Source organism: Eurosta solidaginis, chromosome 3 (assembly GCF_040869045.1).
Source record: "Eurosta solidaginis isolate ZX-2024a chromosome 3, ASM4086904v1, whole genome shotgun sequence".
NCBI lineage: Eukaryota > Metazoa > Arthropoda > Insecta > Diptera > Tephritidae > Eurosta > Eurosta solidaginis.
The window spans coordinates 271,689,929-271,706,342 of record NC_090321.1 but is presented as its reverse complement, the minus strand read 5'-3'; the positions used below and the strand labels follow the sequence as shown (position 1 = coordinate 271,706,342).

At 40.8% G+C, this 16,414-nt stretch overlaps 1 protein-coding gene across 1 annotated transcript; it reads right to left on the bottom strand.

The window, feature by feature from the left end:
• Positions 1-11,631: 11,631 nt before the first annotated feature.
• Positions 11,632-13,674, bottom strand: LOC137247168 (probable citrate synthase, mitochondrial). Its single transcript, XM_067778255.1, has one exon. The coding sequence runs from the start codon at positions 13,306-13,308 to the stop codon at positions 11,776-11,778; it is 1,533 nt and encodes a 510-aa protein (XP_067634356.1). The 5' UTR covers positions 13,309-13,674; the 3' UTR covers positions 11,632-11,775.
• Between the last annotated feature and the right edge of the window lie 2,740 nt (positions 13,675-16,414).

The following is a 16,414-nucleotide window of genomic DNA, read 5'->3' as shown; positions in this document are numbered from 1 at the left end:
TTTTAATTCACTGGCAGAAATTCCAAAGCCAGTACAACTAAGTTAAATATTCTATGTTGTTACCAAGTGATAAATAAGCAAAGTAGTTTTATAACACAAATAATTATATGAAAATATTGTTACGAATATTAGCAAAACTAAGGGGTGCTGCCATCTCTAAGCCGATGCTAAGCAGCGCCTTGCATGCACATCCATAAATCAATCCTTATGTATCTACATAAACGAATCAATCATTATGTCTACACATATGTAGGTACACGCAGCTGAGAGCAACGCACAAGCACATGCAGATATCTTATATGAAATGCTCCTAAAGGTATGGAATTGTGGAAGTGTCGCTCACACATACAAGCGCATGGGGTATGAGTGAAGCTATAAAAATTATACATCTGTAGTTGTAGCTGAGAAATTTATAACTAACTAGTAAGTTCTGGAATTAGAAAAGCCTAGAAATATGCAACGAGGAAATCCGACAGTATAAAAAGGCGACAACAGTAGAGGCGAGAATCAGTTTCATTTAAGCTATCAGTCAGTTAGGTTATTAAGCAAGCGAGTTACAAAGTATAAGTGCTATTGTGAAGTACTTTAATAAAGGCCATTTTTCCATTATTCAATATTGGAGTTATTTATTCAACAGTTTAGTGATTCGAACTTAGCAGAAGATTGCAAATAAAAGGATTTGCAGTAAAATCGTTACAATATGTTCGTATGCAAAGAATTCGAAGATATGTGAAAATTTCGCTGTTATTTTTATACCTTTCATGAAAATGAAATGGTATATTAATTTCGTCACGAAACCCAAAATTGTAAGTCCTTAAAGGAAAATAGATAGACCCACCATTAAGTATACCGAAATAATCAGGATGAAGAGCTGAGTTGATTTAGCCATGTCCGTCTGTCCGTCTGTCTGTTTGTATGCAAACTAGTCCCTCAATTTTTGAGATATGTTGATAAAATTTGGTGAGCGGGTGTATTTGGGTGTCCGATTAGACATTTTTCGGAGCCGGCCGGATCGGACAATTTAACAGATTGAAGCTTCAAACTTCACCATATACTTTCGTATATTGCACATATTGTTGTCTGAAAAAATTGATGAGATCGGTCGTATATAGTATATATCCCCCACAACCGATTGTACAGATAAGAAAATTTTCGTAATTACTGCCCTATTTTAAGAGCTAGAGGCTTAAAATTTCAACGAATGCTTACGTATATAGCATATATTGTTGTCTGAAAAAATCATAAAGATCAATGGTATATATGGTGGTATATATAATATATATATATATTTTCGCAATTTCAGCCCCATTTTAACAGCTAGAAGCTTCAAATTTCACCGAATGCTTACATATATATCATATATTGTTGTCTGAAAAAATCATAGAGATCGGTTGTATATATAGTATATATCTCATACAACCGATTGTTCAGATAAGAAACTTTTCGCAATTTCTACCCCATTTTAATAGCTATAAGCTTGAAATTTCACCGATTGCTTACGTATATAGTATATATTGTTGTTTAAAAAAATCATAGAGATCGGTGATATATATAATATATATATGATGGTATATATAGTATATATATATTTTTTTTTTGCAATTTCAGCCCCATTTTAATAGCTGGAAGCTTCAAATTTCACCAAATGCTTACGTGTATAGCATATATTGTTGTCTGATAAAATCATAGAGATCAGTAGTATGTATGTATATCTATAAATCTTATAAAATAAAGTCGCTAAATGCCATGTATGCACATAACTTCACACAGAATGCTCCGATTTTAAAACGGGTTTTTGCATTTGAAAGCTTGGCTAGATTAGATGGTACAGTTAATATAATTTGAAGGTATATATTATAGGGGCGTGGCAAATTGCCAAAATGTAGTAAAAAATCATAAAATTTTTGTTTACACAGCTGTAACTCATAAACGGATGGATGGATTTAAAAAATTCTACTTTTCGGTAAAACTTTGAAAAATTTACCTTCGATCTGCATCAAAAAAAATAATTGATTCCTTTCTTATATCAGCCAAATTGTTTAAACAAAAGTAACATTTTTATCAAAAAATGCGTATGTGTGTTTGTTCGCTGTGAACTGTCCGCGCTAATTGCTTTTGAGTGAGGCTTGATGCGACACATACATACGTACATATATAGCATTCGGTGCGTTATTTAACTTCGGGCGTAGGTTTATAGGTATGTATGGATGTACATCACTACATAGTATAAAACAAAGTCGCTTTTTCTGTCCCTATGTCCCTTTGAATGCTTAAACCTTTAAAACTACGCAACGGATTTTGATGCGCTTTTTTTAATAGATAGAGTGATTGAAGAGGAAGTAACGGATGAACATATTTGGCTGAGAACTGGTCGAGGGGTAGCTTAGAACCAGGAGACAGACACAGGCTAATTTTATCCCGTTCTGGATAGGGTCTTGAGATCAAAACGTGGACCTGGGTAATCCTGGAATATGTTGTACAATATGGGTATCGAATGTAAGCTGTTTATGAGTACTTTAATACGGGGTATTTTTCGTACCCGCGTGTAACTAGGGTCTCGAGATATAAGCGAAAACGTGGACGCGGGTACCCCTAGAATGTGTTTATAGAATATAGATAACGAATGAAAGCTGTTGATGAGTGCTTTAGCACAGGGTAGTTTTCATACCTATTTGTGAAGGGTCTCGAGATATAGGCCAAAACGTGCATCAGGGTAACACTAGGATGTGTTTTTACATTATGGGCATCAAATTGAAGCTGTTGATGAGTGCTTTAGTACAGAGTAATTTTTATACCGCTGGGTGACTAGGGTCTCAAGATATGGGCAAAACCTGGACCCGGATACCCCTAAAATGTGTGTGTAATATGGATATCAAATGAAAGTTGTTGCCGAGAGCTTTAAAGTAATTTTCATTGTGATATTCGATTTAGTTGCATTAACCTGGCAAAACTGATAAATGTGCATGCGAAGCCGAAATAAAGACATGAATTAATAATACCCACATAACTATTTACATACGTCCTATTCGATATGCCTGGTAATAAGGGATGAAGAAGAATGGGAAAAACTTTAGAGAAGAGAAAAGACGGAAGGAGACTGAGAAAGAGATAGAGTGAGACGAAAATAGAGATAGATGAAGCGAAAAGACGGAGGAAGGAGTGAATAAAAGGATTAAGAAAAAGTGAGGAGGGGGAGGGGGGGGGGCAGGGTTAGACGGAAAAAGTTTATTAAAATGTATGGAGATAGACCAAATTTAGGACAGAACAACGTCTGACGGGTCTGCTAGTATATTATATACCCCATATAAACTGTCATTTTTCCCCCTTTTTTACGGGTAGAAGCTTCAAAATTCATCAAATTTCATCAAATAGTTACGTTTACGTCATAGTTTTTTGAAATACGTGCTTCGTAGTCATAATTTTTACATGCAGACCACAAAAAACGTGAAGCTTTGCACCCTCACACAAAGTACCTACATATTTTTTATTTTATATTTATCTTAAAAATCGTTTAGGTATGTACATCTGTTCACTATATATTTCTTACCTTATACATCCGATTATTTGGAGATTACGAACGGGATAAGATTATTGTTCAGCCCCATTCATGAAAGGTATGAAGTCTTCGGCACAGCCGAAGACAGTCCCGTCTTTACTTGTTTAATTTGTTTTTTTCTGGATTAAATATTAATGTTAAAGAAACCTAATACAGAGCAACATTGTTCATCAGATATGTCCCTAGAATATTTGTGAATAAAGTTATTCTATAAAATAAATATTACTGAAGTTAAGAACAATTAAAGCGAGCTATAGTGAGAAAAATGGCATTTTTAGCAAACTTTGCGGGCTCAATAATTATGCAAACGATCTAAAATTTTTTATATATAGTTTTGTTCTAATTTGGAATAAATCTAAGGGGTTTGCCAAGTGAAAATACGAAAAAAAATGTTCATATAACTTGGGTCACACTACTCAACATGCATTTGACGGGATTGAATTCCACTGGCTCAGTAGAAGATCGGCTCGAAAAGCCGCACAAAAGTGTACTAAGGGATCTCGAATTATTCTTGTTGTTGTTGTTGTTGTAGCAATGCTCGCCCCACCTAATAGCCGCGACCGATCACAAACTGTCATCAATATCCTCTAACGGGAGTCCAAGGAAACTTGCCGTTTCAACAGGGGTGGACCATAATGAAACGGGTGTTAGAGGCGTTGGTTCCACATTACAATTAAAGAGATGGTTGGTGTCATGTGAGGGCACATTGTAAGCGGGGCATACATTTTGTATGTCGGGGTTGATTCTGGATAGGTAAGAGTTTAGCCTGTTACAGTATCCAGAACGAAGTTGAGTGACTTGCACTTCCCTGGGGAGAATGCGTTCTTCCTCCGCAAGTTTTGGGTACTGTTCTTTGAGTATTGGATTCACCGGGCAATTCCTGGCATAAATGTCCGACGCCTGTTTGTGGAGTTCACTGAGGACCTGCTTTTGTTTTTTTGCTTTATACGGCTGTGTTTTCAGGTGCCGTATTTCCTCAAAATGCTTACGGAGATCACTCCTTAAGCCCCTAGGCGGTGCTGGTTCATCAATCAGATATCTGTTGGGATGCCCAGGTTTCTGGGTATTCAACAGGAACTGTTTGGTCAGCATCTCATTTCTCTCCCTGATGGGGAGTATTCTCGCCTCATTATCCAGTGGGTGATTTTTAGGCTTGGCGACCATATGGGTGACGCGTAGCACGTAATCGGCTGGCTAATTGCTTTGTATGTAGTCATGAGCGTTTCTTTATCTTTTCCCCAAGTACTGCCAGCGAGGGATTTGAGGATTTTGTTACGGCTCTGAATTCTCGGAACAATTGCGGCTGCGTGCTCACCAAAATGTAGATCCTGATCAAACGTCACACCCAAGATTTTGGGGTGTCGGACAGTCGGTAGCGTAGTGTCATCGACGTGGATGTTCAAAATGGTCGACATTTGGGGCGTCCATGTTGTAAATAAGGTCGCGGAAGATTTAGCCGGTGATAATGCCAGGTTTCGCGAGGCGAAAAAACTGGAGAGATCAGGGAGGTAGCCGTTTATTTTATTGCATAGCGCATCGATCTTTGGGCCTGGGCCTGTGACCATTATTGTGCAGTCATCGGCGTAGAAAACGATTGTGACTCCTTCCGGTGGTGAAGGTAGCTTAGATAAGTAGAAATTAAACAAAAGTGGGGATAGGACACCACCCTGTGGCACCCCCTGTTTAATTCTCCTTGGTTTTGATGTTTCGTTTCTAAATTGCACCGATGCCTGCCGACCACACAGATAATTTGCGGTCCACCTTTTAAGACATGGGGGAAGGGTAGACCCTTCCAGGTGCTGCAGTAACGAGCCATGGTTGACCGTATCAAAAGCTTTTGATAGGTCTAGCGCTATGAGTACTGTTCTATGGTGGGGGTATTGATTTAAACCGCAATTTATCTGGGTACTAATGGCATTCAGCGCGGTGGTAGTGCTATGGAGTTTTCTGAAGCCATGCTGATGAGGGGCTAGCTGCAAATTTGCTTGGAAATAAGGGAGCAGAATGGCTTCAAGCGTCTTTGCCACTGGCGATAGGAGAGATATCGGACGATACGACTCACCTATGTTAGCTGGTTTCCCAGGTAGCGGGACCACCTTGGCCATTTTCCATTCTCAGGTATGACAAAGGTGCAAAGAGACAGATTGAAGACATATGCTAAATATTTGAACCCCTCTTTCCCTAGGTGTTTAAGCATCGGCATGGCTATGCCGTCTGGGCCCACTGCTTTGGATGGTTTAGCACGACCAATGGCGTCCTCAACCTCTTTAGCGGTGATGGTGATTGGTGACGCGCTGAATTTGTGTTTATGTGCACGTCTATTGGCTCTCCGTCTATCTTTGTCGACCGTAGGATGCATTATATATTGTCGGCAGAAAGCGCTCGCGCATTTTTTCGCGTCCGACAGCACTTTGTCGCCAAAGGCGATGGAAACTTTGTCTTTGTGTTTAGTCGGATTCGATAGGGACTTTACGGTGGACCAAAGTTTACCCACACCGGTAGAGAGGTTACAACCTCTTAGGTGCTCCTCCCATTTCGCCCGCTTGTGTTCATCTACAAGCAATCTGATGCGTTGGTTTATATCCCTTATTTGGGGGTCGCCTGGATCAAGCTGTCCTATAAGGTCACGTTCTCTCGCTAAGTTTGCGGCCTCCGCCGGGAAGTGGGGCCGGATTTCGGGAATTCTCCCGGCGGGAATGAAATATGCCGAGGCGGATTTAATGACCTTACGGAAGGCACGCTCCCCTTGGCGGGCATCAGTCGGGATAGGGAGGGCAGCTAGGCGGCTGTCTGTAAAGGATTTATATTCTTTCCACTTTCCTTTTTTGAAGTTTATGAAAGTGCGTTTTTCAGTGACGATGAAGTCGGCGTTACGCTCAAGCGAAATAAGTATGGGCAGGTGGTCGGATGCCAATGTTACCATCAGCTGCCAGTTGATGCAGTTTACGAGTTCTGCGCTCACGATTGAGATATCTGGTGAGCTGTGACAGCTTCCTACCATACGTGTGGGGGCGTCTCCGTTTATTGTGCAGAACGTCGTTTCTTGTATTTGATCCGCCAACATCTCACCCCTACTGTCCGCCCGCAAGTTTGAATGCCATAGATCATGATGGGCATTGAAATCGCCTAAGATAATGCGATTGTTGCCAGTGAGTAAGGCCCTGATATTAGGGCGGTATCCACTGGGGCAACAGGTGGCAGGAGGGATGTAGATGTTGATGATTTCTAGGTTTGCATCGCCTGACCGGACAGATAGGCCTTGACGTTCTAAGACATTGTCCCTGCGGTCGATGCCAGGATCAAATATACAATATTGCACAGAGTGGTGTATGATAAACGCGAGACGGCCTCCATTTCCGCTCTCGCGGTCTTTCCTGTGCACGTTATACCCAGAGCATGTCTGCAATGCAGATCTTGCTGTGAGTTTAGTCTCTTGAATCGCAGCAATGCGGATGTTGTGCCGCTTCATGAAATCGACTATCTCCGTAATCTTCCCAATTAGTCCATTACAGTTTAACTGCAGAATTCTGAAGTGCATAAGGGGAGACGTCGCCACTCTGGGGGTAAGTGACGGGTGACTACGCCTGGGTTGGGGAAGGCCAGGACGCAATTGCTGTTGTGGCCCTAGGACTGGGCGTCCTTGGGCAAGCATTGGGGTACCCGGATGATTTGGGGTTGCGGCCTGGCAACATGGCGCGATGAAACCCGTCGGGGGGTTGCCGTCGCGGATACCAGAACATCTAGGGAAGTGGCACCACCCAAGGCAGGAGCTGCATTGGGCGGATGTCGCAAACATATATATTCTGTGCTGGCAAACGGTGCAAACGGAGGTAGAGACTAAGAGTCTGTTTCCCTGACCTACACGATTGCTGCCGGAAAAGAGGGGGGGAGAAGACGGGGCAGGGGCTGTTGCTCAGCATTGCTTCCGACTCTACAACGAAGATTGTAGTTATGAGTGGTAGGAGCTGTTTGAGTTGTTGGCGCCGTGGGGCGCGAGCAGCAGCGGGTACTTGTTGTGGCTTGCTGAGCAGCGGGGCTGCTGGAAGGTAGTGGGGGGGGGGGGCGCTTAGACGTAGACTACGTGACGCCCTTGGGCGTGAACAGCAAGGAGCCACAAAAGATTTATAAAAGTTACGTGGACGTCGGGTTTTGGGATCAAGCCCAGAACAACCTGTCCGATGCAACCATCCCTTGCACGAGACACACTGAACAGAGTATGACCGTCCTAAAAAGATTCTTTTCCGGCAGATGCAGCAAAACAATTTCTCAGGACCGGGGTCAGGAGACGGACCCGGATTGGATTCGATGCCTTCCCGGAGTAAGAAAATATGGAGCAGTCCTGCTGCAAGGAGCTGCTGGGAGGATGACAATTTGTGGGAGGGACGAAACAAATTAGATGGTGTCACACTGAAATGACAGTCCTTGGTCGGGAAAAATCCCGAGTCGCTCCGGTACATAGAACCGACTGCCTTGGGAAGCGAATTCGATTGCGAATTATTCTTCTTTGCGTCTTGTCAATGGAGTGGGGTTTTCATCTTCGTATGATTTCGTATGTGTTCTGGTGAGACATCTTCTGGCCTGAAGCATCATCAACAGTTGAGTTTTGATCCGTTGAACTATTTCGAGAGGGTGGAATGGCTCTTCCGGTGTTCCAGAAATGTTGTCCAGAAGATTATGGTATTTGCTTATTACGTATTTTTACTAGGTCTGGAAGCACTGCAACCTTTGTGTAAATCTAATGTGCATAACCTTTCAGCCTAATTTTGTATGTGGAAGCTTTTAATGTATCTAAGTACTTCTTCAGGCTTTTTACTCCACATCACAAGGGGATTAAGAGTCATACCACTTAGTTGGGAGTCTCTGCCTTGCCAGAGCGACGCATTCGCAGACAATGTGAAACAGCGTTTCATCCTCCAGCTCACAGGAACGACAAATTTGTGTATCGGATAGATTTAACTTTATTAGGTGATATCGTAGACTACAGTGTCCCGTATAGTACCTGGCTGATACTTTCGTTGCCGGAAGTGTAAAGAGTTTGGCCTGCCTTTGCCCCGGGCATGTAATCCGTTGTCGTCTGAACTGCTTTGTTTCCCAATTATTTATGGTTTCCCTAGTGTGTGCTTTTGTGAGTCGACAGAAGGGCTCTGGACCATAGAATGATGCTGTAGCACCCTTGTTGGTTGGGTAATCTGGTTGTTCATTACCTTCATGTCCCTGATGTCCGGGAACCCATTCTAACAAAACCTTGTTTTTGGCTCCCAAGTCATTAAGGATTTCAATGCAGTCATTCCCCAGCTTAGATGTAAGACACAATATGATGGAAGTCTAATGATAAGCTGTAAGGGTCTAACGCAGATATGAACATAGTGCAGAAAATAAAAGTCCTCTACTCTATCTAAGTCATTTTATGCAATTGGCGTCAGGATTTACGAAACAAAAATAACTGGTTGACTTGTCACCCAACAGCCAAAAAAGGCTAGGCGGCAAATTAGTGCGGCTGGTGTCAATTAATGGCGATGAGGTGATGCGTGTCAAATCTCTTTTCATGTATTTCCAAAGATTTGACGGATAGAGAAAAAGATTGTAGATTTTCGAGGTATACAGTCACAAAAAAACCAGTCGGTCTACGGTGAGTTTCCATGTTTTGCACCATCTCATATGCGGTACTTAGAAAGCTGCTTCCGTTATAATTGCCGCGGAGATGCGGACAGCATTTGCCACTTTTCATCTTTTTCAAAATTTTGAGATAAAAATTTCGTAGCGTTCCATTTGCCTTCTGCCTTTTTTTCTGAAACGACGTATCGTTTGCTTGTTTAACACACGGGAACGTTAGAACAGTGTCCTGGTTGCATTTCATTTCAAAATGGCCACGTAGTCAATATCCTTTCCTTCGGTTGCATTGCGGCTTTCTTCATCGCACTAGGTATTTTTTCTGGTAGGCGGCATCAACTTACTTTCTCGTCGGCCTTATCAAGTACCCAGAGACATACTCTGGCCATACAACACATCGTGTTGGCTCGTGCTCTCAGAGAACGGGCGTGAGCACGAAATTGTGAAGTCATTGCAGCTATGTCACGACTCCAGATTATCGACCTCAAAATTTCCTTGTGTTTTTGAGTGCACCCTTTTTCTGAGGCAGGCGTCGATTTCGGCTATGCAGTATAATCATCCGAGTCGATATTGCGTCCTCGCATCGGGCGCACATCTTAAATATTGGAGGCAACATGACGGACTATCACAACATGGTCAATGGGATATGGGGGGTTTCAATTGCGGGATGTGTATTTTTATATTTAAACCTGGTGCTTGATATGATCATGTTTCGGATATCAGTGAAGTCAACCAGTGTCAAGTTTTCAGTTCAGTTTAGTTCTATAGCCGTGGAACTTTCCGCCTGTGAGGCACAATACACCTCATATCACAAATCTGACACCGAATGTGCGCTTTTCTGCATTATCTTCACAAGGTTCAGTGGTCGCAATTCATTATCTTTTCTACCGCATTTCTGGAGTTGCGGTTTCGTCAGCTTTTACTTTTACGAAAAGATCAACATATTGTGACGAATATTCACATCACTAAGGATACTAGAATCCCTAATCCGATACTAAGCAGCCACTTGTATGTACGTAAACAAATCAATCATCATTTACCCATGTACGAAGTACTACTCACATACATACACGCATATGGCTATGCGAGAGACTATAAACTACAAATATACATGTACATATATGGCTGGTAACCAAGCATGAAGTTCGCGAAGTTACTAGACCTTAGGAGAAGTGAAGTTTAATTGTGAAGTATAATTGTACTACTCCCTAAGTAGATTAATAAAGACCATTTTGCAATACAGAATAATGGAGTGATTTATTCAACAGTTCAAATAAGCGGAATTCCCCAGAAATCGTTACAATATTAAAGAACTGGATATTACACGTGTATGTAATCATAGTAAGCCATCAAACGTTTGCCATGCTCACTATGTACGAAATTTTGTCTTTTTGTCTAAGGTGTCTCGCTATTTTCATTAGAAGGTGCTTTTACGAGGCGTGGCCACCCAGAAGATACTTAAGACTCAAGCGTATTGTGACGAATATTAGCATCACTAATCGATACTAAGTGAATAAAGGCACAACAACAATAAAGCAAGCTGCCACTGTTGTGTACATCAAATCAATCATAATTTACGTACATACATGCAAGGCAACGAAGAGATAAGTCACACACAGATTTAGCCATCAGCCGAAGTGTTACATATACACATATATGGCTACAATCTACAAATATACATGTATATGGCTGGTAACCAAGCATGGAGTTCGCGAAATTACTAGAACTTAGGAGAATTGGGTGAATGAGGAAACCGAGAGTATAAAAGCAGCGCAAGCTGAGGCATGGCTAAAGCAGTTTGATTTAAGCACGTTATTGGTTGTGAAGTATATGCGTTATTGTAAGTACTCTCAAAGTAGTCTAATAAAGACCATTTTGCATTATTGAATATTGGAGTTATTTATTCAATAATTTAGTGATTCGAATGTTAGCAGGTTGCAAATAAGCGCAATTTTCCCTAAATTCGTTACAGAATATTCTTTCGAATTACAGAATAAGGCCCGTAGTCATTCCCTGATGCATGACGATCAGTAAACTTCGCAAACAAATAAATTTTTCTAAATTTTGATACTGCTTTTTCCGAGAGGCTTGAACCCAGGTTCTTCAGTGTGGTAGGCGAGCGCGGTCCACGCGACCACGGCGGTCGCCAGAAAGGTTGTGATTTACCTTGCGTACCTCAACAACTCTTGATACATATATATATGTGTATGTGCATATAATCCATTTTCATTCAGTTTTTAGGGAGGGAAATACTTGTATATACATATTTATGGGTCTTATTATGCAACTCGCCTCGAAAAAAAATTTAATAGAAATGTATGTGTTTTGATGGCTTTCGAATCACATTTCCGTTCGAATCGATTTACGGAATAAGATTTACTTCGATCGAAACCCCACTCTCCGATTGCCGAGTACCTACCGTATCTTGCTTCGAGGGCTTCGTGAATAAAGGATGCCAGGATGGATGATTAGCTTATACGTGTTTAATAAATCTTTAATGAAATTTTGTAGGAACAACTAAGGTTTTAAAATTTTTTTATTATAAAATATATAACAGTTTGGAACCTCAATAAGAAGGATTTTGAGTTCATCGCATGGTTAATAAGTCGTTATTTGGCACATTTGCTATTTTTACCTTTGTCGTCTTTTCCCTTTCCCTTACCATTCTTTCCTTTGCCACAGCCATCACCTTTCTTCGCTGCCTCCATGAGGGCATCAGTGGTAAAACTCTTCGGCCGTTCAATGGGTATAAGCAGAGCACGATGCCACGTAATCGATGACATAACACCAAGAGCACGCGAAACACCAAACAATACCGTATAATACTGCATTTCCTTCATACCAAAATATTGCAATAAAACACCAGAGTGAGCATCAACATTTGGCCAAGGATTCTCTACTTTACCCAATGACTGCAAAATGGGCGGAACAACTTTGAAAATTGTCTTTACCAATTGATATGTCTCATATTTGGGTAAATGTTTTTCGGCAAATTCCTGTTGAGCCGTATAGCGTGGATCGGTCTTACGTAGGACAGCGTGCCCATAACCGGGTATTACGTGTCCAGATTTTAAAGTTTTCTCTGCATATTCCTTAACTTTATCCTCTGGCGGATTATTACTACCCAATTCTTTTTGCATTTTATTAATCCAAACCAATACCTCCTGATTGGCCAAACCGTGAAGGGGTCCCGCTAAACCATTTAGGCCAGCAGCATACGAAATGAATGGATCATTCAATGCCGATGCGACCAAATGTGTTGTATGCGATGAAACATTACCCGAATCGTGATCACAATGTATGGATAGATAAAGACGTAAAAGCTCACCAAAGAGTGGATCTTCATAGCCCAACATACGCGCATAATTGCCAGACCAATCTAATTTTTTATCGACTTTATCACAACCTTTGTTATCGCGAAAACAATTGCGATAGATGCGCGCTGCTATATTTGGTAGCTTGGCTAGCAGTGTCATTGCATCTTCTAGTGAATATTTCCAATATTCCGTCTTCTTAACACCCTTATTATAGGCTTTCAAAAATTCACTATCCTTACTCAAGGCGGTAACAGCCATGGAAAAATGTGACATTGGATGTAGGTCTTTTGGTAAATTATCTAATATTGTCATCAAATAATCTGGCAACTCTGCTTTACTATTCCATTCGTCGGTGATCATTTTGACTTGATCTTTTGTGGGCACCTGCGCCGTCATTAGCAACCAAAACATCGCCTCTGGCAGCGGTTCTTCACCACACTCAACTTTAGGTAATTTCTTTTGACAATCTGGTATGGTGAGTCCACGAAATCGTATTCCCTCATTCGGATCCAATCTTGAGGTTTCGCACAGTAATGCTGGTATACCACGCATTCCGCCATAAATTTGTGATATTATTACCTCACCAATTTTCTTTTTTCCATTTTCTTTAACAAATTTTTTCACTCGTTCTTGCTCGGATTGGATTTTTTCTGCTACGCTTGCACGCAAGTCTTTTTTACCATCACCTCCTCCCTTTCCTTTGCCATCACCACCTCCTTCTCCCTTGTTATCACATTTTCCGGAGTAATTTCGTAAAAGTGTGCGGCGTGCAGTTTGTTCGAATAGCTTGGTACACCGTTGCGTTGAACGAATCAATAAAGTCATTATCCTTGAATTTAGGTAATTTTTTTTTTAAATTAAAAAAAGTTAGAAAATGCTATTTCATTTTGAATTTTTATGATAACTTTTTAAACAATGCTAAGAAGTTGAGCTGCGAAACTTTCCTGTATAACTTCTAACAAGTTGCTGGCTTCGTGAAACTTCTTGGATAGATAGAACGGCTGCTCACTAGGCACCGTATTGCTGTTCCTCCTGTTGTTGTTGTTGTAGCGATAAGGTTTCTCCCCGAAGGCTTTGGGGAGTGTAATCGATATGATGGTCCTTTGCCGGATACAGATCCGGTACGCTCCGGTAACACAGCACCATTAAGGTGTTGGCCGGACCATCTCGGGAACGATTTATATGGCCACATTAAACCTTCAGGCCATCCCTCCCACCCCACCCTAAGTTCCATGAGGAGCTTAGGGTCGCCAGAGCCTCGTCTGTTACTGAAACAGGATTCGCCACGGATAGGTGAGGTTGACGATTGGGTTTGGAGAAGCTGTATATTGCGCTAGCAACCTGAAAGGGTTGCGCTACACAGCCCCTTGAATCTGGTATTTTAGTCGCCTATTACGACAGGCATACCTACCGCGTTTATATTCTGATCCCCTAACCTTCTGGGACTGTTTTTCCTCCTGTTGTTGTTGTTGTAGCAGTGCTTCGCCCCACCCAATAGGTGCGACCGATCACAAATTGTCATTAATATCCTCTAACGGTAGTCCAAGGAAACTGGCTGTTTCAACAGGGGTGGACCATAATGAAACGGGTGTTAGAGGCGTTGATCCACATTACAATTAAAGAGATGGTTGGTGTCATGTGAGGGCACATTGTAAGCGGGGCATACATTTTGAATGTCGGGGTTGATTCTGGATAGGTAAGAGTTTAGCCTGTTACAGTATCCAGAACGAAGTTGAGTGACACGCCTTTCCCTGGAGAGAATGCGTTCTTCTTCCGCAAGTTTTGGGTACTGTTCTTTGAGTATTGGATTCACCGGGCAATTCCTGGCATAAAGGTCCGACGCCTGTTTGTGGAGTTCACTGAGGACATGCTTGTGTTTTTTTGCTTTATACGGCTGATTTCTCAGGTGCCGTATTTCGTCATAATGCTTACGAAGAAGACTCCTTAAGCCCCTAGGCGGTATTGGCTCATCAATCAGATGTCTGTTGGGATGCCCAGGTTTCTGGGTATTCAACAGGAACTGTTTGGTTAGCATCTCATTTCTCTCCTTGATGGGGAGTATTGTCGCCTCATTAAGTAGATGGTGTTCTGGGGACATAAGGAGACAGCCCGTGGCGGTTCTGAGAGCAGTATTTTGGCAGGCCTGTAGCTTCTTCCAGTGAGTAGTTTTTAGGCTTGGCGACCATATAGGGGACGCGTAGCATGCAATCGGCTGGTCAATTGCTTTGTATGTGGTAATGAGCGTTTCTTTCTCTTTTCCCCAAGTACTGTCAGCAAGGGATTTGAGGGTTTTATTACGGCTCTGGATTTTCGGTGCAATTGCGGCTGCATGCTCACCAAAATGTAGATCCTGATCAAACGTCGCACCCAAGATTTTGGGGTCGAACTATATATGACCCCAATAAGCACTGACGATGCCTAATAAATAGGCCATATAGTTGTCAGATAATCAGAGTTTATTAGAGTTAAAAATGACGCCGGAGAGTTCCAGTAGAGTATAATATGGGCTGTTTAAACGCATTTTAAGACTTATGTCGGACTCTTACTTAGGCTCAAATGATATACGTTAATAGGACGACCATTGCAAGAAGGGAAATACATTGGTTTCGGCCTCACAAATGAGCACATACCGGCTGTAAATGCTCCAATTTAGATAGTTTTCTGATTCTTTTTTGACTTCAAATGTTTACTGGGTAAACTTAAATTTTTGCAACGGGATGCATTATTGGCTAAATATTTTTCAAAAACGCTGGATTACAAATTAAAACCAATTCAACCGATAGTGTAAGGGATAACTACCCACCAATATTAGACAAATTGTATACATTTTGGATTGAATTAGTGTTTCGTTTCCCATATTTTCTAAAAGATTAAAGATATAAGATCGCGAGTTTGAATCGATCTCAAGGCCAAACAATAATTATTTTATCATTATTATTGTTATGATATATTTTTTGTTAATTGAAAAAATTTTAAATTAGAATAGAAGAAAAGATTTTTTTTTTTGTTTTAATAATGATAAAATAATTATTGTTAGGCCTTGAGCTCGATTCAAACTCGCGATCTTACAAGTCAGTAGGCCGATATAACAACAAAAATTGATTAAAGATATATATAACCAATTTACCGGGTATTTACCATTTGGGTATTTACCCCTTCCCCATCTCTAGGTATAACTTAATTTAGATACTGGCGCGCTTAAAGCTAAATTGTGCGCAATCGACCGAAAGGCAAGGAACGTATTCAAACTAAAACAATTTGGGAAATTTGAAAACAGCTTTTATCGAAAGTGAGACGGGTTTTTAGCGTATTATTCGAAAGCATTTGGTTTTTGTGCATAACCACTAAGGGATTAGGTAATAAACACTTTTCCCTGTGACGCGGTATTTTTGTTTTGAGGTAGAGTTTTATGTGCAAATGTACATACGTACTCAGCTCTTTATAAAAGAATCTAAGCAATGAATAACATTATTTTGCAAGAAAACTCAATTTCTTTAAAAATCAGGCCCGATGAAAGACTTTGATTTTGGTTCGGAATATATGTATTCTCTTTTTGTACACGATCGAATCGTTTTGATTCTTCTTAAAAACGCCCTTAAGTAGTAGCAGGCCGTAAAGTATAGTATTCAGATTTTTAATTAAATTGTAATAACTAGTAAACATTCACAAATCACACTTTACAATATTCATTTAATAGTAACTTTGTTATTTTTCTGAAAGAGGGAGCATCGCACAAATAATTCACGTACTGCTGTACTATATATTTATGTAGAAAATTTAAACATTTCTTACTAACATCTGGAAATGCCCAAAGAGTTATAAATCTATAGATAATTGCTAGTATTTTTTTAGCGTTTATACAGCATTGAGCAAAGATAATCTATACACACAGCTCTTTCTAAAAAAAAACAGCATGGTTACTACTTTTTTT